Raw genomic sequence first — 21,412 nt, forward strand, 5'->3', positions numbered from 1 at the left:
ATTATATATTTTTTTTACTATTGTAACATCTGATGGAAAATGTTTTATTTTTTATTGTCATAATAATTGAAGAATGAAACACACCACTCCATACTGTAGACAGGAGACAGGTCTATGGTTTGGTTTAAATTCATTTACTTTCCCATTTTTTTGAAATTTAATTCAGAACTTAGTCAAAGTGAATATGTCACAGCCGATATTAAATCATATTTTCCCCCAATATTTTTTTTCTCCTTTCATCACAAAAAACGTTGGAATTGATTTATGTATACTTTTAATTTATTTTGCAACTGGCTCCATTTTCACATATCAAATTCAAGTTCAACCTTAAAGTAACTGTCCAGTGAAAATCTCACTTTTAAATGTCCATATTCTGTTAAATCATATCCAAATAATGTTGATGACTCATCCTACACTCATATGTGGCCAAAGCATAAATTGGAGAGAAAAAAAACATTAAAAAAAAACCCACCTCAAACTTGTATCTCAAACAGATCGAATAAAAAATGCTATTTCCTCATAGAGAATGATGTCATCCTACCTCATTGGCTGAGCTGGCCAATCAGCGGTTTACTCGTGTGAATATTTTTAATGATCGGCATACACCCACACCATTCTGTTGTTAAGATACGCCCACACCATTCCAACACAGAAAAGCTGCTTTTTAACATGCGTTTTGTAATTTAAGTATTTCATTCATATTGTAATTATAGGTCATGTTTCATTGAAAACTGGACAGTTACTTTAAATAGCAAGGAGGATATTCACAAAAAAAACAAACCACCATTGTAAATGTACCACCATTTTGAAAACCCAATTTAAAAACAAAATGCATGGTTAATACACCGGACAAACCATATAGACCAGGGGTGTCAAACAGAGGGGTTCCGGCCCGTGAGGGGTGAGGGGTTCCGGCCTGTGAGGGGTGGTTTGAGTAAAAAAAAAAAAAAAATTTTTTTTTGCATATGTTTTTATTTTTTTAGGTGGGGGGCGACTCAATATACAAAAATGACTAAAACCAAGTCAAAACTGTGTATAAATGATAATGGACCTACATTCATACTGTTTCTTGACTGTGTCCAACTCGCTAATAATCACCAAAATGAAAGCTAGACAATATGGCAGCATCGAGGGGGGGTGGACATTTTGACAGCAAGGAAATGTAACTCATTTTCATTGCGGCCCTCCGGACCTTGTTGAAGACCGCGTTTGACACCTCTGATATAGACTACTGTATGGGTTTCGTAGGGGCAGCCTAGGGATCATTTGATCTATTTTGGGAATACGTAGATGGTGAATTTACAGTTGTTGGTACGTTTTTTGAATGATCCCAAAATTACAGTGATTTTTATACACCGGAGTTGTGTTTATTAGGGCACAAAATGGAACATATTTTTAAAACGTTTTACAATGGAGAACGGTACTCCCTCCCCGGTTGTCCAGTTTTATTCCATTTGAGGCCCAATGAACACTGCCCTGTTACTGGTAAATAGATCAAAAGCTTTTTAAAAACTGAGGTCAGGTGACTAAAGCATAGTATGTGCCATACGTGCTGGTCAAACACCCAAGGATAAAGTAAATCATATAAAATATAAAAGTCTGATGTAATTGGTGTGCACGTTTCCTCTAGAACCCACCAATGAAGAACAACAGTTTGTCTTTTGTCTCTCTCTCTCTCTCTCTCTCTATATGATGGTATGAATAATAAAATAATCACAGTTTAAAAAAACAATAATAATAAAACAGTAAAAACTTAAGAAAACAAAAAATATTTTCTATTGTAAGACTTAGAACAGACTGAGAGCTGCAAACTGGACTGTCTCGAAATGCACAGAAATGGGAGGGGGGGAAAAATGAAAAAGGTGCAAGCGTCTATCCATCCTTCCGTCCGCACATCCTTTGTTCATGTAACCATTATTTTCTCTCTCATTCACTTTCCTTCTCCAACTTCTTCTTCTTCTTCTTCTTCTTCTTCTTCGCCTTTCTGTTCTGCACAGCAGACTCAATGTTGGCTCAACCTTTCTGCAGCGTCACAGCAATATTTTCACAGCGTCACAGAAATGTTGAGAACATTCCTTTCCAGCACACCTTCTAATCCTTCATACTCCAGCACATCCTCTTGTCCACTGATTAACATGTATGGATTCGACCAATTTCTTGTCTAATGGCTGAAAGAGAAGACAACACGGAGAAAATAGTGCCTTGTTATTGTGTGTGTGCGTGTGCAGGTGTTGGGTAGACAGAGGATGGGGGGATGGATTATCACTGAACCTTTGTCTATTTCAAAAGGAATGGGGATTACTATGAATTAGTAAACACATCAACTGCATGCCTACCATCCTCTTAGGACATACTTAATTAGGATATCTTTGTTCATTAGGATATCTTTGTTCATTAGGATATCTTTGTTCATTAGGATATCTTTGTTCATTAGGATATCTTTGTTCATTAGGATATCTTTGTTCATTAGGATATCTTTGTTAATTAGGATATCTTTGTTAATTAGGATATCTTTGTTCATTAGGATATCTTTGTTAATTAGGATAGCTTTGTTTGACCTAACTGAAACTAAATTGGACTATAGAAAGTGTATAAAAAATGAATAAGAATGACCTTAGTTGGTTTGCAGGTTAATTTCACACTGAAGCAGTATGTGCCTTTTTTGAGTAACATAACCCAATGCGTTAACACTCTGTCGCCTACCATTAATGATCTCATCTTTCACCTTCTGCAATTCACGTACAACTTCATCCAAGATTTCCTGTGGGGGTAAAAAAAAAAAAAAACTTTTTTACATGTTCTGTTTCTTTCAGAATACTTTTCTTCCATGAACAATTGAAGAACAGTTTCATACCTGTTTCATCCTGTCGAAGTCTAGGTCTCCCTCACTAGTGCTGCCCACGGGTCGCACCCTGCAAAACCACATAAACAACAGGGATGATTTTAAATGATCGATAAATAGAAATTAGTTAGAACTTTCAGAGTAAATTACCCAAAATATACAGTACATAAAGTATATATATATTTTATATATAATATACAGTACATAAAGTATATATTTTTTTATATATAAAATATACAGTAGATAGTTATGTTTTCTCCAGCTAATGACAGTCACATCAACCTTCATGATTGATTATTAGTGTCACGCCCTGACCTTAGAGAGCCGTTTCATTTCTCTATTTGGTTAGGTCAGGGTGTGATGTGGGGTGGGCATTCTATGTTTTGTTTTCTATGTTTCTTTATTTCTATGTTTTGGCCGGGTATGGTTCTCAATCAGGGACAGCTTTTTCCCTCCTTTCAGTCTGGGTAGTTAACTTTGTTAGAGGCATCATTGCCCTGTTAAGCGTCACGGTCGTTTTGTTTTTGTTGGCGACATTCTAATAAAAAGGAATATGTACGCTCACTACGCTGCACCTTGGTCCACTTTTTACGACGCCCGTGACAGAACTACCCACCACCAAAGGACCAAGCAGTGTGGCCAGGAGAGGCTTTGGGGGGGGGGGGGCACACGCGACTGTAGGCTAAGCCGAGGATGGAACCAGAGCCAGTTGGGGTGAAATTGGAAGGGAGCGAAGCAGAGACAGTGAAGGAGTTGATGGAGAGAGCTATGAGAGAGCTGCTGTGTTGGTGCATGAGGCACCTCGGTCCTCGGTTTGATGTCACCTCAGTCAGCTCTCCATACTTGTAATGAGGTGTGTGCTAGCCATCTGGTAAAGACTGTGCCAGCCCCACGCACCAGGCCTCCTGTGTGCCTCCCCAGCCCTGCACATCTTGTGCCAGCTTGGCGCTCCAGACCTCCAGTGCGCCTCCACAGCCCGGTGAATCCTGCGCCGGCTCTACGCACGTTTTTCCCAGTTCGCCAGGAGAACCCAGTGCGGCCTGTTCCAGCTCCCCGCACGTGCCGGGCTAGAGTGGGCATTCAGCCTGGAAGAGTGGTGCCAAGGCTACGCACCAGGTCTCCAGTGCTCCCCCACAGCCCGGTCTATCCTGTGCCTACTCCACGGACCGGGCCACCAGTAGGTCTCCCCAGCCTGGTTCATTCTGTGCCTCCTCCATGGACCAGGCCTCCTGTAGGTCTCCCCAGCCTGGTTCATCCTGTGCCTCCTCCATGGACCAGGCCTCCTGTAGGTCTCCCCAGCCTGGTTCATCCTGTGCCTCCTCCACGGACCAGGCCTCCAGTAGGTCTCTCCCCAGCCTGGTGAGTCCGGGGCCCGCAGCGAGGGTGCCCAGTCCGGGGCCCGCAGCGAGGGTGCCCAGTCCGGGGCCCGCAGCGAGGGTGCCCGCACCAGAGGCGCCACCAAAGTGGGGTGAGCCAGAGGTGGAGCGGGGTCTACGTCCCGCACCAGAGCCACCACCGCGGATAGATGCCCACCCAGACCCCCCCCCCCCTATAGGTTCAGGTTTTGTGGCCGGAGTCCGCACCTTTGGGGGGGGGGGGGGGGGGGGGGGTAACCTATTTGGTTAGGTCAGGGTGTGATGTGATGTGGGCATTCTATGTTTTGTTTTCTATGTTTCTTTATTTCTATGTTTTGGCCGGGTATGGTTCTCAATCAGGGACAGCTTTTTCCCTCCTTTCAGTCTGGGTAGTTAACTTTGTTAGAGGCATCATTGCCCTGTTAAGCGTCACGGTCGTTTTGTTTTTGTTGGCGACATTCTAATAAAAAGGAATATGTACGCTCACTACGCTGCACCTTGGTCCACTTCTTACGACGCCCGTGACAATTAGATGGACAGTATCTTATCTATATTACATGGTGTGGTTCACAATGTCAGGCAGCCATCCATTCACTGTTTACTACTGCCATTAAGCTGTTAAATTTACTGTATCACAAGCTTCCTCAATGCAATAAGCGAACACTCCCACGGTTTGTTTTCCCCTGATTAGGCTGATACACTAAAATATATATATATATATGGGGTGTGCTTTATCTCTGTATTTAACTATGTCCATGATTAATTTGCCAAGCCTTTATCTTCTCACCAAATGGTCATTGCTATTTCTGGTTTCCCAACCAATTGAGCGCCTTTTGGGTAGTGCAATTTGAAGGAAAAACTTTATTTTAACAAAATGATTTGTTTAGGTAAACATTTCTAGCCTGACTATCTTTGGGTTATGCTCGACCTGCTCGGTTTTCCCCCAGAAAATGTCCAAAAAGAGTAGAAGCAGCTCACCATTGGGAATTAATTTAATATAAAAGGCTTTTACAATTCAATATTGGTGCACAATTTGTACTTTAAATACCAAAAGGGATGCAGAAGGCACTCGTGGTGGAACGACCCAGCTGGTAGTTGAATAACAATCATCAATGACAACAGGCTTGATAAGCCAAACAGTCATGACTTTACTTCTAGAAAATATATTTCCTCATCTCAGAGAACAGAATGCTTTGTACTATGATATGTAATATGAACCTCTCAATATATCCCCAATATTTAATAGTAGTGTTAGCCTGGTCCCAGATCAGTTTGTGCTTTTTAGCAAACCACTGCTATAGGAGTTGGCTAAACTACACAAACGGATCTAGAACCAGGATAAACAGTTACCATACCTCAGATTAGTAAATATATATCCCATATATCCTTACATCCCTTCTCATTTGCCACTAATGGCCAGGTTTCAATCCAGACAGTGAAAGAATCAAGGCCTTAATAAAGGTCATGTTAAATTGAGCCGACATTTGAATTGTTTACTTTGAATGCAATCTCTGTGACAACTGCAACAACCGAAAAGGGCCAATCGGATTGAATCCAGGCCTAAATCTTTATTTTTAAAGTTTGGTAGCATCTAGGAAGGGTAGCTAATGGGGATCCATAACAAATACAAAAACAGATGATGTTCACCTTGATACCAGTGAGGCCTTGTCTACAGAGTTGGCTCGGTCCCATGGATTCTTCCCCACATCTAGAGAGAAAGGGATAGAGAAAAAGCAAGCGAGAGCATCACAATTATAAGAGACTCACTTTATAAAGCACCCCGGCTCAATGCAGCCAATAACAAAGATAATGGTCAGAAAAATGTGGAGGCAAGAGTGTGTTTACCTGTGGAGTTCTGCCCTGGCTTGGGATCCTCCTGTAATGGAAAATCAAAATGGATGGTTTTTGTGTGTGTGTGTGTGTGTGTGTGTGTGTGTGTGTGTGTGTGTGTGTGTGTGCGCAATCATCTTTAGATTGATTGAATGCAATTATTGTAGCTGGATAGAACCACCCAGTTAAACTTTATAATTGATATTTTTCAAATATGATCAAGTGAATTACCTCTTCAGGTTTCTCTGAGGCTTTCCGTCTGCAGGAAAAGCAAATTCAGGCAGTTAGAGATGATACAAAGCTAATGGAGAAGACAACTCCAGTCATGTTGCAAATCACTAGTGTATTTCACAGGCTAGTAGACTATCACATCAAGTTATACCAATTTTGTGATAATCTTCAATTAAAATCCTCAACTCCAGAATATTCTTTATCAAAATGATACACAGGTCTTGTGCTGTGATCGTTAGGATAGGGATTTTCAGTTCAATTCAATTCAATTTCATCGTTCCTTCACACACAGTTGTGTTCCTCTCACCTGCGTGCTAGAAGGGCGTTCATTTCCTGCATTAGCCCCTCCCCTCCACTGGAGCGGTTGCCATCGTTCTTGGCTACACTTGTTCCTGGTGGACTGTTCTCATCCTGAGGACACAACAATGGCCACCATATAAGTTCCCTCTTTATAGAAGCCAACCAACAGGTAATGTGTATATGTAATGGTTTGAATGTCCAAGCAGTTTTCACATAGATATGAGTGGTCTTGTTCAGTGGGGTAGACCATAATAAAAACATTTAAAAAATGTATTGGAAAGGGGCCTCCTGGGTGGCGTAGTGGTTAAGGGCGCTGTACTGCAGCGACCCTGGGTTCGCGCCCAGGCCCTGTCGTAACCGGGAGGTCCGTGGGGCGACGCACAATTGGCCTAGCATTGTTCGGGTTAGGGAGGGTTTGGCCGGTAGGGATATCCTTGTCTCATTGCGCACCAGCGACTCCTGTGGCGGGCCGGGCGCAGTGCGCGCTAACCAAGGTCGCCAGGTGCGGCTGGCTTCCGGGTTGGATGCGCGCTGTGTTAAGAAGCAGTGCGGCTTGGTTGGGTTGTGTATCGGAGGACGCATGACTTTCAACCTTCGTCTCTCCCGAGCCCATACGGGAGTTGTAGCAATGAGACAAGATATTAGCTGCTAAACAATTGGATACCACGAAATTGGGGAGAAAAAGGGGTAAACATTTTTTTTTTAAATGTATTGGGAAGCAAAAATGAATGCTTCTTATTGGACATGTTCATAGTACCTCCCTGTTTCAACATGTTTTATTTCTACTCACCACGATCCGAGTCTAAGCTGAGATACTAACCCTTGCAACTTTGCGGAGTTTGGCTCCAGCCAGGGCAGCAGCCAGACCTGAGAGTGGCTGTGCCAGCTCGTTCCCTGCCCCCTCTAAATGAGGCCCTCCGTGCCCTCCACCAACCGGTAGTGGGGGGGGCATGGGCGGTGGCACTGTGGCCGGAGGCGGGGGGCCCGGTGGAGGAGGGGGGGCCATAGGTGCCATAGGGGCAGGCGGAGCCACCGGTGGGGCCACAGCGAGCACGGCGGGGAGAGAAACCGGACCTGAGAAGAAACCAATAGACAGCATAGGTTCAGACTCCTCCTTGGCTAACACTGCTGGCAAGCACTTACTGGATAAATAGTCCTCAGATAAGAGCCATTGGATTTAAAATGAATCAAAAAGCAAACTACAGTAGCAGTTATGGGGACTGTTATTGTAGCTGATGGCTGAATATGGGGACTGTTATTGTAGCTGATGGCTGAATATGGGGACTGTTATTGTAGCTGATGGCTGAATATGGGGACTGTTATTGTAGCTGATGGCTGAATATGGGGACTGTTGGTGTAGCTGATGGCTGAATATGGGGACTGTTATTGTAGCTGATGGCTGAATATGGGGACTGTTATTGTAGCAGATGGCTGAATATGGGGACTGTTAGTGTAGCTGATGGCTGAATATGGGGACTGTTATTGTAGCAGATGGCTGAATATGGGGACTGTTATTGTAGCAGATGGCTGAATATGGGGACTGTTATTGGATTCATAATAGGTATATACTTCCATCCACATTAGCCAGTGGAGTCCCCCTATTGTTGTCCAAGTGCCTTGCTCTTTGAGCTCTGCATGTACTTACTGCAGGTTGCCGTGGCAGCCTGAGAGACGGGAGAGGGTGTCTGGTTGGGTGAACCCCACTCTGATGGGGCTGGGGTGTAAGAGGGGGGAGATAATTGCTGGGTTGCTGGTGGTGGTGGGGGCGTGGCCTGGGACATCTGTGGCTGGGGGTGGAATGAGGAGGGGTACTGGGGTTGGTTGGAGGAGACGGGGACAGGGCCCTGCGCAGACTGACCAATCAGAGGGGGCAAGGAGGTAGCCTCGCAGTAACCTAGCTGCTGCTGTTGCTGCTGAGCGAGGTTATAATAGTCCTCTGATTGGCCATTGGCATGGGGGAGGTGGGGCGGGATATGGGGTTGGCCGGCCTGGTCCAGGGGGTGGGGCTTGACCCGGCTGTGGCGGGGCGGCAGAGGGAGGGCCACTGGGAGGACAGGCTGGGGCACGGGGGGCATGTGCACGGGGCCATATATGTGGGTGTGGGAGGTGGACCAGGTGCCGTGTTTGGGGAGCAGCACAGGGTCCTGCTGGGGGTCACCCTGGTGGAGGGTCTTGGTGTGGTGGAGAGCCCGCACCGAGGGGGGAGAGAGGGGGATCTGGCGCACCTGCCGGGTCAGGGCCGTGGGCACCCCTGGCTGCACGGGGGAGAAGGCCGAGACCAGGGAGGTGGAGAGCTGGGAGAGATGGGGAGAGTTGTCGACAGCCCGTCCACCTGCCACCTCTCTCTCCTGGGAGGAGGAAGAGGAAGAGGAGGAAGGGGAGGAGTTGGAGGCCACTCGGGCATAGGAGGGCGGCAGTGTGGCGGCCCAATAGTGTCTATACTCAAGAGGGGTGTTGGAGGGGTGAGAGGGAGGGGAGGACACCTTATATTGGAGGGTGGAAACAACTATAACACACCACAGATGAGGGGGGGATACCACAGGGGGGGGGGGCACCACAGAGGAGGGAGAGACACCACAGAGGAGGGGGAGAAACCACAGAAGAGGGAGAGACACCACAGAGGAGGGGGGGGGACACCACAGAGGAGGAGGGGGTGGGGGGTGGGGGGCACCACAGAGGGGGGAGACACCACAGAGGAGGGGGGGAGACACCACAGAGGAGGGGGGGAGACACCACAGAGGAGGGGGAGACACCACAGAGGAGGGGGGGGCACCACAGAGGAGGAGGGGACACCACAGAGGAGGTAAGGGGGGACACCACAGAGGAGGGGGAGACATGACAGAGGAGGGGGGGGGGCACCACAGAGGAGGGGGGGCACCACAGAGGAGGAGGGGGCACCACAGAGGAGGAGGGGACACCACAGAGGAGGGGGGGCACCACAGAGGAGGGGGGGCACCACAGAGGAGGAGGGGACACCACAGAGGAGGAGAGGGGGGACACCACAGAGGAGGAGGGGACACCACAGAGGAGGGGGGGACACCACAGAGGAGGATGGGACACCACAGAGGAGGAGGGGACACCACAGAGGCGGAGGGGGGCACCACAGAGGAGGAGGGGGTGGGGGGCACCACAGAGGAGGAGGGGGGGCACCACAGAGGAGGGGGGCCACCAAAGAGGAGGAGGGGACACCACAGAGGAGGAGGGGGGGAACACCACAGAGGAGGAGGGGACACCACAGAGGAGGGGGGGACACCACAGAGGAGGGGGGGACACCCCAGAGGAGGGGGGGACACCCCAGCGGAGGAGGGGACACCACAGAGGAGGAGGGAGGGGACACGACAGAGAGGAGGGGGGAGGGGACACGACAGAGAGGGGGGGGACATGACAGAGTAGAAGGGGGGACACGACAGAGGAGGAGGGGACGCCACAGAGGAGGGGGGGTCACAACACACACAAAAAAAGAGAGAGAGAATAATGAGAAACCAAGCAAAAATGATAAATCAGAAACTGAGAACAAAGAAGATAAATCAGAAACTGAGAACAAAGATGATAAATCAGAAACTGAGAACAAAGATGATAAATCAGAAACTGAGAACAAAGATGATCAATCAGAAACTGAGAACAAAGATGATAAATCAGAAACTGAGAACAAAATCACAGAGAATAAAAAGAAGCCGAATCCAACATGACCAAACATTCAGGAAAGCAGCATGTCCCATCGTCACCCAGCTGCCAGTAGCACGCTTGCAGAATGAGTGTCTCTATGGCGCTGGGGAATGTTTGTATATGGATAAGCATGAGTAAACGGAGGGGAGGAGGGAGGGGGATTCAACACAAACACAGATGTGTCCGAGCTAGCGCTTTAGCTTTGGTTGTGGTCATTAGAGCACACTGTAGCAAAACGTTTTGCAACCGAAAACAATAAAGAGCGTATCTTATTGGCCAAGTTCAGGTAGTCCCTCCTTGTTTCAGTCAGTTTCCTTCCATTTGGTCCCTAATGAACACAACCAACATGTGCTACACTGGGTTTTTTGGTTACCATGATTTCCATGCTTTTTTTTTTTTTATTTTATTTTTTATTTCACCTTTATTTAACCAGGTAGGCTAGTTGAGAACAAGTTCTCATTTACAACTGCGACCTGGCCAAGATAAAGCAAAGCAGTGTGAACAGACAACACAGAGTTACACATGGAGTAAACAATTAACAAGTCAATAACACAGTAGAAAAAAGGGGAGTCTATATATACATTGTGTGCAAAAGGCATGAGAAGGTAGGCAAATAATTACAATTATGCAGATTAACACTGGAGTGATAAATGATCAGATGGTTATGTACAGGTAGAGATTGGTGTGCAAAAGAGCAGAAAAATAAAAATAAATAAATAAAAACAGTATGGGGATGAGGTAGGTGAAAATGGGTGGGCTATTTACCAATAGACTATGTACAGCTGCAGCGATCGGTTAGCTGCTCGGATAGCAGATGTTTGAAGTTGGTGAGGGAGATAAAAGTCTCCAACTTCAGCGATTTTTGCAATTCGTTCCAGTCACAGGCAGCAGAGAACTGGAACGAAAGGCGGCCAAATGAGGTGTTGGCTTTAGGGATGATCAGTGAGATACACCTGCTGGAGCGCGTGCTACGGATGGGTGTTGCCATCGTAACCAGTGAACTGAGATAAGGCGGAGAGAATAGCATTCTCCATGGAGAGAATAGCATCCTGAGACGTTATCTGTGAGATGGTGTATTGACATGGACGAAACGTATTTTGGTTTGTGTTTTGACAGACCCGGCATTGTCTTGACATGGTAGTAGTGTCTGTCCACAGTACGTCTGCAGGCCTTACCTGAGCCAGACGTCCGTCGCTCCCTCTCTTTGTGGACCACTCCCTGCATCTGATGCGGCTCCATCATTTGCCTGCAGTTTTACAGAGGGCACAGACACATGTTATAGCCTCTCCCTGTAGCCTCTCCCTGTAGACTCTCTATATAGCCTCTCCCTGTAGCCTCTCCCTGTAGACTCTCTATATAGCCTCTCCCTGTAGCCTTTCCCTGTAGCCTTTCTCTGTAGCCTCTCCCTGTAGCCCCTCCCTGTAGCCTCTCCCTGTAGTCTTTCCCTGTAGCCTTTCCCTGTAGCCTTTCCCTGTAGCCCCTCCCTGTAGACTCTCTATATAGCCTCTCCCTGTAGCCTCTCCCTGTAGACTCTCTATATAGCCTCTCCCTGTAGCCTTTCCCTGTAGCCTCTCCCTGTAGCCCCTCCCTGTAGCCTCTCCCTGTAGACTCTCTATATAGCCTCTCCCTGTAGCCTTTCCCTGTAGCCTTTCCCTGTAGCCTTTCCCTGTAGCCCCTCCCTGTAGACTCTCCATATAGCCTCTTCCTGTAGACTCTCTATATAGCCTCTCCCTGTAGCCTTTCCCTGTAGCCTTTCCCTGTAGCCCCTCCCTGTAGCCCCTCCCTGTAGCCTCTCCCTGTAGCCCCTCCCTGTAGCCTCTCCCTGTAGCCCCTCCCTGTAGCCCCTCCCTGTAGCCTCTCCCTGTAGCCCCTCCCTGTAGCCTCTCCCTGTAGCCTCTCCCTGTAGCCCCTCCCTGTAGCCCCTCCCTGTAGCCTCTCCCTGTAGCCCCTCCCTGTAGCCTTTCCCTGTAGCCCCTCCCTATAGCCTCTCCCTATAGACAGCCTTTCAATCTGTGCCCATTTAATACATTTCTGATTGACATTACCTCTAATTTTCTACTGCTTGAGTACCGGCACCACTTATAAAAAAAGATCCCAAGGCAAGATCAAAGAGGCGGCAGGTAGCCTAGTGGTTAGAATGTAGAGGCGGCAGGTAGCCTAGTGGTTAGAATGTAGAGGCGGCAGGTAGCCTAGTGGTTAGAATGTAGAGGCGGCAGGTAGCCTAGTGGTTAGAGCGTTGGGCCAGGAACTGAAAGGTTGCTAGATCGAATACCCGAGCTGACAAGGTCAAAATCTGCCGTTTTGTCCCTGAACAAGGCAGTTAACTCACTGTTCCACAGTAGGCCATCATTGTAAATAAGAATTTGTTCATAACTGACTTAGTTAAATAAAATAAGAATAATAACAAAATAATTGTTAGCCAGCTAACATACTTCATTGTTCAGAAATAACTTGATGTTTTAGGAATATATGTCTACAATGGACATGGATTGATTTAAATTGTTTCAACCAACAACCAACATTCAAGTCTAGGTTCATTAATGAACCAGAAACTATTTTTTTTCTGAATGTTTATCAAAGTTAGCTGGCTAACTCATTGATCTTGCTTTGTAGTATACTGCTCTGGTGTGGTTAAATTACAGTCAGTACCAGCATCATCAGTTTCTTTCATTCAACCTCAAGCTGCTTGACTGTACAGGAGTCTAGTACCTCAAGCTGCTTGACTGTACAGGAGTCTAGTACCTCAAGCTGCTTGACTGTACAGGAGTCTAGTACCTCAAGCTGCTTGACTGTACAGGAGTCTAGTACCTCAAGCTGCTTGACCTGTACCTCTTTCCACCACTAGAGTGGACTAAGAACACAGCACGAGCCACTGGATATGTGGTAGACCTGATGTGGTAGGGGCTATGTGGTAGGGGTTATGTGGTAGGGGTTATGTGGTAGGGGTTGTGTGGTAGGGGCTATGTGGTAGGGGTTATGTGGTAGGGGTTATGTGGTAGGGGTTATGTGGTAGGGGCTATGTAGTAGGGGTTATGTGGTAGGGATTATGTGGTAGGCCTGATGTGGTAGGGGCTATGTGGTAGGCCTGATGTGGTAGGGACTATGTGGTAGGCCTGATGTTGTAGGGACTATGTGGTAGGCCTGATGTGGTAGGGGCTATGTGGTAGGCCTGATGTGGTAGGGGATATGAGGTAGGCCTGATGTGGTAGGCCTGATGTGGTAGGGGCTATGTGGTAGGCCTGATGTTGTAGGGACTAGGGTATATGTGGTAGGGGCTATGTGGTAGGCCTGATGTGGTAGGGGAAATGTGGTTGGCCTGATGTGGGAGGAGATATATAGTAGGGGCTATGTGGTAGGTGTGATATGGTAGGGGATATGTGGTATGCATGATGTGGGAGGGGATATGTGGTAGGCCTGATGTGGTAGGGAATATGTGGTAGATCTGATGTGGTAGGCCTGATGTGGTAGGGAATATGTGGTAGATCTGATGTGGTAGGCCTGATGTGGTAGGGAATATGTGGTAGATCTGATGTGGTAGGCCTGATGTGGTAGGCCTGATATGATAAAGGATATGTGTAATGTCTTAGTTCTACTGTGTGTTCTACTGTGTGTTCTACTGTGTGTTCTACTGTGTGTGTTCTACTGTGTTTTCTACTGTGTGTGTTCTACTGTGTTTTCTACTGTGTGTTCTACTGTGTGTTCTACTGTGTGTTATACTGTGTTTTCTACTGTGTGTTCTACTGTGTTTTCTACTGTGTGTTCTACTGTGTTTTCTACTGTGTGTTCTACTGTGTTTTCTACTGTGTGTTCTACTGTGTGTTCTACTGTACACTGAGCTTGATTTGGTGTCTTTCTGAAGGTCGGAGGTTCTTACCTCCTCTGCACATCGGGGTCCTCTGAGGAGGGCCCATTTTGGCGTTGGACAGCAGGGCCTGTGGTGGGGAACAGAAACAGGGGAATATTTCTAGCTAGTTATGAAAGGACCTACAGTTGAATTTGGAAGTTTACATACACATTAGCCAAATACATTTAAACTCAGTTTTCCACCATTCCTGACATTTCATCATAGTAAGAAGACCCATTTGCGACCAAGCTTTAACTTCCTGACTTCCTTGAGATGTTGCTTCAATATATCCACATAATTTTCCTGCCTCATGTTGCCATCTATTTTGTGAAGTGCACCAGTCCCTCCTGCAGCAAAGCACCCCTACAACATGATGCTGCCACGCCCATGCTTCACGGTTGGAATGGTGTTCTTCGGCTTGCAAGCGTCCCTCTTTTTCCTCCAAACATAACGATGGTCATTATGGCTAAACAGCTCTATTTTTGTTTCATCAGACCAGAGGACATTTCTCCAAAAAGTACAATCTTTGTTCCCATGTGCAGTTGCAAACCATAGTCTGGCTTTTTTTATGGCAGTTTTGGAGCAGTGGCTTCTTCCTTGCTGAGCAACCTTACAGGTTATGTCGATATATAGGACTTGTTTTACTGTGGATATAGATACTTTTGTACCCGTTTCCTCCAGCATCTTTACAAGGTCCTTTGCTGTTGTACTGGGATTGATTTGCACTTTTCGCACCAAAGTACGTTCATCTCTAGGAGACAGAACACGTCTCCTTCCTGAGCGGTATGACAGCTGCGTGGTCCCATGGTGTTTATACTTGCGTACTATTGTTTGTACAGATGAACGTGGTACCTTCAGGTGTTAATTATAAGTGAAATAATCTGTCTATAAACAATTGTTGGAAAAATGACATGTGTCATGCACAAAGTAGGTGTCCTAATCGACTTGCCAAAACGATAGTTTGTTAACAAGAAATTTGTGGAGTGGTTGAAAAAAACGAGTTTTAATGACTCCAACCTAAGTGTATGTAAACTCCCAACTTTTTTTGACATGCCACACCCTCCCCTGTAGTAGTAGAGGTACATTCAACAGGATAAATATGACTGAGGTTACACACAGTATAACAATACCAGTGGCCTCTGGAATTATTGGGACAGTGAAGCATTTTTTCTTATTTTGGCTCCATACTCCAAAAGTTTGGATTTTTGGTTAAAGTATTTTCATCCATATCTGGTGAACCATTCAGAAATGACAAAAACAATTTTGTACATAGTCTCCCGATTTTAGGGGGTCAAAAGTATTGGGACAAATTCACTTATACAGTATGTGTATTAAAGTAGTAAAAAGAGATTAGTATCCATATTTATAGAACGCAACAACTACATTAAGCTTGTGACTACACATTTGTTGGATGAATTTGCTGTTGTTACGTTATTGTAGAAGTGTTTAGAAGCATATTCTATTCTTATTTACATTATAAAAGTGACACAATACATTATTTACCATTAATTTCTATTGAGCACAAAATAATCTGAAACAAAACCAAAACAAACAGCAAATGCTTCCAACTAATTGGTCACAAGCTTGATGTTGTCATTGTGTACTAGTGAGATACTGTGTTTTTTCCTACAGCATGATTGATGCAAACCACAGGCATTTCCACAGGAAACCTCAACAAAACAGGCCCAGCAGGACGGTAGACCAGAATAGACCTGACCTGCCCTCCCCTCCTTCCCACATCTGTGTACAGCTCATACAGTGCATTTTGCATTCAACACAACATATGCATGAACCCAGCCAATCCTTGATCGCCAATCCCAAACCAGATTCAAGGGCAAACATGATTGGATGGAATGTAATATTCTTAATTTCCATTGGATCAACGTCTAACTTCACCAGTCTTTGTCAAGAGACCCAACACCAGGATCAATAAATTAACTACATAGAGACAAGAAACCCCCAACCCAGCATAGAGACAATCGCCCGGTGCAGAAACCCCCAACCCAGCATAGAGACAATCGCCCGGTGCAGAAACCCCCAACCCAGCATAGAGACAATCGCCCGGTGCAGAAACCCCCAACCCAGCATAGAGACAATCGCCCGGTGCAGAAACCCCCAACCCAGCATAGAGACAATCGCCCGGTGCAGAAACCCCCAACCCAGCATAGAGACAATCGCCCGGTGCAGAAACCCCCAACCCAGCATAGAGACAATCGCCCGGTGCAGAAACCCCCAACCCAGCATAGAGACAATCGCCCGGTGCAGAAACCCCCAACCCAGCAGACTGTCATTATGACTTCGTGGTGAGGTATACTAGAGGTTTTTTAACATTATTTTTTTTTTACTGACCGCATAACAACCAATATATGAGGTCTTTACTTGATGTCTTTATGACGTCCCTTGAACGTCATTGGGGTGCTGCATACCCACTGGGGTGACTGTGCATAGAGGTGTGTGTGTGTGAAGGGGTGACTGTGTATAGAGGTGTGTGTGTGTGAAGGGGTGACTGTGCATAGAGGTGTGTGTGTGTGTGAAGGGGTGACTGTGAGACATACTCTACTTCCTCAGCTAACTGAGGAGGAGAGCCTATTCTGAGAGAGGCCTATTATAAAAGGGGAGATCACTTACTGCATATCAGGAATACCAACCAATAAACCCTTGACGCCCCTTTGCAACACTAGATTGCCGTTGGGTGTCATTTCCGCTGGGTGTGTTTCGGCATGAGGGACACGTGGAACATCTTTATATGGATACTGCTTACCCAGTGAGCACAAGGCATTGAAAATACATCTTTTCAATATCCTTTCAACCAAAAATACTATATTTTCAATTTATTTAACTTGGCAAGTCAGTTAAGAACAAATTCTTATTTTCAATGACGGCCTAGGAACAGGGGCAGAATGACAGATTTGTACCTCGGGGTTTTGAACTTGCAACCTTTCACATACAAGTCCAACGCTCTAACCACTAGGCTACTTGCCACCCTAAGTATTTTCAATGTCTTTTGCTCATAGGGTAACTGGAGTTCTGCCTCTGAAACAGAGAGGATTCCTCTGTCCTACCATATCCAACCATCTGAAGTGTCTAATTTTGTTTTTGTTTTCGGCTTTCGGGTTGACATTACTGACATCATAATGAATTCACCTCATTCTCAATGAGCAACTAAGGCGAGGATGTTGGCTGAGTTGTTTTGGAATAAAATGACTGCGGTTTTGGAATAAAGTGCTGTAAACGCTTTCTAAAACATGATTCATTCCCAACCTCAAACCGTTTCATGTCCCACAGTCATCATCTCATGAAGGGGGAATATTTTAATATCCCATCATCAAACAGAGCCAACCATCCCCACCACATTTCTGCCCCCTGTTTTTGAACACAGTATATGAATATAAATCATGTCCTATTACTGCAATGTATGTACTAGTGCTTTATCAATACACAGCCTAGCAGGAGTTATTTAGTTTGTTATTTAGTGTGTGTGTGTGTGACATTTTGTGTGTATGTGTGTGTGTGTGTGTAATTGTGTGTGTGTGATTGTGATTTTGTGTGTGTGTGTGTTTTGTCTCCTCTCCTTTGTTCTCTCAGCCTGCAGCTCTCTGATAGAAGATGACTTGGGATGCCTTGTTAACATTCTTTTTGACACTCCTCTAAACTCCCTTCCCTTCTGCAGCTGATGGTTATCTGCACAGCTCCTCTAAACTCCCTTCTTAGCAGCTGATGGTTATCTGCACAGCTCCTCTAAACTCCCTTCTTAGCAGCTGATGGTTATCTGCACAGCTCCTCTAAACTCCCTTCTTAGCAGCTGATGGTTATCTGAACGGCTCCTCTAAACTCCCCTTCTTAGCAGCTGATGGTTTTCTGCACGGCTCCTCTAAACTCCCCTTCTTAGCAGCTGATGGTTATCTGAACGGCTCCTCTAAACTCCCCTTCTTAGCAGCTGATGGTTATCTGCACGGCTCCTCTAAACTCCCCTTCTTAGCAGCTGATGGTTATCTGAACGGCTCCTCTAAACTCCCCTTCTTAGCAGCTGATGGTTTTCTGCACGGCTCCTCTAAACTCCCCTTCTTAGCAGCTGATGGTTTTCTGCACGGCTCCTCTAAACTCCCCTTCTTAGCAGCTGATGGTTTTCTGCACGGCTCCTCTAAACTCCCCTTCTTAGCAGCTGATGGTTATCTGCACGGCTCCTCTAAACTCCCTTCTTAGCAGCTGATGGTTATCTGAACGGCTCCTCTAAACTCCCTTCGTAGCAGCTGATGGTTATCTGCACGGCTCCTCTAAACTCCCCTCTTAGCAGCTGATGGTTATCTGAACGGCTCCTCTAAACTCCCTTCGTAGCAGCTGATGGTTATCTGCACGGCTCCTCTAAACTCCCCTCCTTAGCAGCTGATGGTTATCTGAACGGCTCCTCTAAACTCCCCTTCTTAGCAGCTGATGGTTTTCTGCACGGCTCCTCTAAACTCCCCTTCTTAGCAGCTGATGGTTTTCTGCACGGCTCCTCTAAACTCCCCTTCTTAGCAGCTGATGGTTATCTGAACGGCTCCTCTAAACTCCCTTCTTAGCAGCTGATGGTTTTCTGCACGGCTCCTCTAAACTCCCCTCTTAGCAGCTGATGGTTTTCTGCACGGCTCCTCTAAACTCCCCTTCTTAGCAGCTGATGGTTTTCTGCACGGCTCCTCTAAACTCCCCTTCTTAGCAGCTGATGGTTTTCTGCACGGCTCCTCTAAACTCCCCTTCTTAGCAGGTGATGGTTATCTGCACGGCTATGCAATTCATTTGAGCACATATCCAGATGAGGCGTCAAGATGAATACTAATAGTGGAGCACAGAGCTACAGCTAATGCATAACAACAGCCAAAATACTCACCAGAATCAGTTGGTGTCCATCTATGATGGTTTCTATGAGCCAATTAGTCCAACCTGATCTTGATTTTTTATCTTTTCAGGGTTTAGTTTGGAATACATGAAGCTAAGAACATGTATAATATATGCCATTTGCCATCAAATGAAACCACTGCAAAGCTAATATACAATGTGATGCTTTCTTTTGGTAGACATACCAAACCTCCAAATCCAGACACAATAAAGTAACTAAACTTTGGTGGTTGGTGTTGGGCTGGTAATGTAACTAAACGTTAGATTGGTGGTTGGTGTTGGGCTGGTAAAGTAACTAAACGCTAGATTGGTGGTTGGTGTTGGGCTGGTAAAATAACTAAACGTTATATTGGTGGTTGGTGTTGGGCTGGTAAAGTAACTAAACGCTAGATTGGTGGTTGGTGTTGGGCTGGTAAAGTAACTAAACGTTATATTGGTGGTTGGTGTTGGGCTGGTAAAGTAACTAAACGTTAGATTGGTGGTTGGTGTTGGGCTGGTAAAGTAACTAAACGTTAGATTGGTGGTTGGTGTTGGGCTGGTAAAGTAACTAAACGTTAGATTGGTGGTTGGTGTTGGGCTGGTAAAGTAACTAAACGTTAGATTGGTGGTTGGTGTTGGGCTGGTAAAGTAACTAAACGTTAGATTGGTGGTTGGTGTTGGGCTGGTAAAGTAACTAAACGTTATATTGGTGGTTGGTGTTGTGCTGGTAAAGTAACTAAACGTTAGATTGGTGGTTGGTGTTGGGCTGGTAAAGTAACTAAACGTTAGATTGGTGGTTGGTGTTGGGCTGGTAAAGTAACTAAACGTTAGATTGGTGGTTGGTGTTGGGCTGGTAAAGTAACTAAACGTTAGATTGGTGGTTGGTGTTGGGCTGGTAAAGTAACTAAACGTTAGATTGGTGGTTGGTGTTGGGCTGGTAAAGTAACTAAATGTTAGATTGGTGTTTGGTGTTGGGCTGGTAAAGTAACTAAACGCTAGATTGGGTCTAGGTTGGTGTTGGGCTGGTAAAGTAACTAAACGTTAGGTAGGGTATAGGTTGGTATTGGGCTGGTCAAGTATTTCCTAATATTTTAAAGGAACTATTAAAATACAACAACGTGGGCCACTCTAGTCAATACCACTTGCCAACTGCAGCCTCACAGCCTAGTTGACTGCACAATTAAAGGGTTTTATTTTAGTGACACAAGAGCTAACACCATTAACACTATCAAGGGTTATTATCAACACAACACATCTACAGATGTTAACAGGAAGGTTGTGTACGTGTCAAATGAGAGGCCTGACATTAGGGGGTCCTGGCTGTTGCCATGGTGAGGTGAGAGACGTAGTGCCCCAGGGGAGTGCTTGGGCTTGATCAGGCCTGTGCACAGAAGCCCTCAAGGAACAAAACAAGGCCTACTTTCTCTCTCTCACTCTCTAACTCAGATGGTGATTACCTAATTGCCTAATTGGGATTTCTTGAGCTAAATATGATGCTATTAAAGAGTATTTCAAACCTCAGGAGCCACAGCTTAACACCCCGTGGGGCTGTGGCTACCAAAATATGAAATATAAAAGCTACTTTGACCCATTAGGGCCCCTTAAGTCCACATTTGTGTTGAATGGAAAACTTTAATTGGCAGTCAACAGAAACGCATACAGCTTAAGCTTAAACATCAACATAGGGATTTCCAAAACATCACTTCCAAATTTTAGCCCTACAATGAAAGAGGTGAGAGAGGTGTTGCCAAATACCACCAGCCTCACATTGTCTGCCGCAGCATCATGCAGTAAATAGCCCTGATCCAGCCCCTCCCTCTATCACCTACCCTGCATCAACTGTCATCACGGGAACAGTACTTACTGAGGGTGATCTTCGCAGAAGTGCACCTTCTGACAGTGGCTGGTGACATCTCTGGAGTAAGACTCATCGTGAGACCCTCTCTGCAGTTCTTTAGCAAGCTATTACTGTGTGGTACTAACTATGGCTTCTAGTTAGGCAGCTGTCCAGGCTACTGGAATAGCATTAGCCACGAACCGGGTGTTCCAAGATGGGACCCCAGTAGCAGGTATAAAGCAGTAAAATGCCTGTGACTGCATTCCCTGGACAGAAGGAGCGCACCTTAGGTTTGCGTGTGGAGCCCCATAGCTCAGCTCACCTCCAACATGGCCCCCTCTTGTTCCCCAAAAGGTTTACCAAAAAAAGGAGAGTGCCATGTGAGATTTGGCGGTCTAAGACAGTTTGGCTCCATGGGTATTTTAGCCAGGCTGTGCACCAATAGGAAGGCTAGGGGACGGAATGGGGCCGCCACCGGACTCCCCATCCCAACAGCTTATAAGTAGCAGCAACGTGTAACAGGAGAGGCCCATGTGCTATTTCTTAAGAGTAAGGCTTCGTATACAGTCTAGTTATGTCGCCATAAACTAGACTGCACCATCCATCTCATCTAACCACAGTTCTTTACATTGATGTGTGCAAGTGTCTGTCCTGGT

General features: G+C 46.0%; 1 protein-coding gene across 17 annotated transcripts in view; it reads right to left on the reverse strand.

Moving 5' to 3' along the window:
• Positions 1-116: 116 nt before the first annotated feature.
• The window catches only part of evla (Enah/Vasp-like a), a 66,398-nt gene continuing 45,102 nt past the window's right edge, over positions 117-21,412 (reverse strand). For 8 of the 17 annotated variants that reach the window (XM_090211573.1, XM_090211574.1, XM_090211567.1 and 5 more), the window contains 11 exons: positions 14,099-14,156; positions 11,400-11,470; positions 8,204-9,064; positions 7,379-7,632; positions 6,566-6,669; positions 6,259-6,286; positions 6,043-6,073; positions 5,845-5,905; positions 2,855-2,912; positions 2,704-2,761; positions 1,973-2,168 (listed from right to left, as the gene is read on the reverse strand). In XM_090211573.1, the coding sequence (XP_090067699.1) occupies positions 2,131-2,168; positions 2,704-2,761; positions 2,855-2,912; positions 5,845-5,905; positions 6,043-6,073; positions 6,259-6,286; positions 6,566-6,669; positions 7,379-7,632; positions 8,204-9,064; positions 11,400-11,470; positions 14,099-14,156 (1,622 nt within the window). In that variant the 3' untranslated portion in view covers positions 1,973-2,130. Of the gene's footprint in view, positions 2,169-2,703; positions 2,762-2,854; positions 2,913-5,844; positions 5,906-6,042; positions 6,074-6,258; positions 6,287-6,565; positions 6,670-7,378; positions 7,633-8,203; positions 9,065-11,399; positions 11,471-14,098; positions 14,157-20,783; positions 21,247-21,412 lie in introns of those variants that run through there. The other 9 variants (XM_090211581.1, XM_090211578.1, XM_090211575.1 and 6 more) reach the window with 3 other exon arrangements.

This window comes from Oncorhynchus mykiss, chromosome 19, assembly GCF_057628025.1.
Source record: "Oncorhynchus mykiss isolate SJ-2025 chromosome 19, ASM5762802v1, whole genome shotgun sequence".
Classification (NCBI taxonomy): Eukaryota; Metazoa; Chordata; class Actinopteri; order Salmoniformes; family Salmonidae; genus Oncorhynchus; species Oncorhynchus mykiss.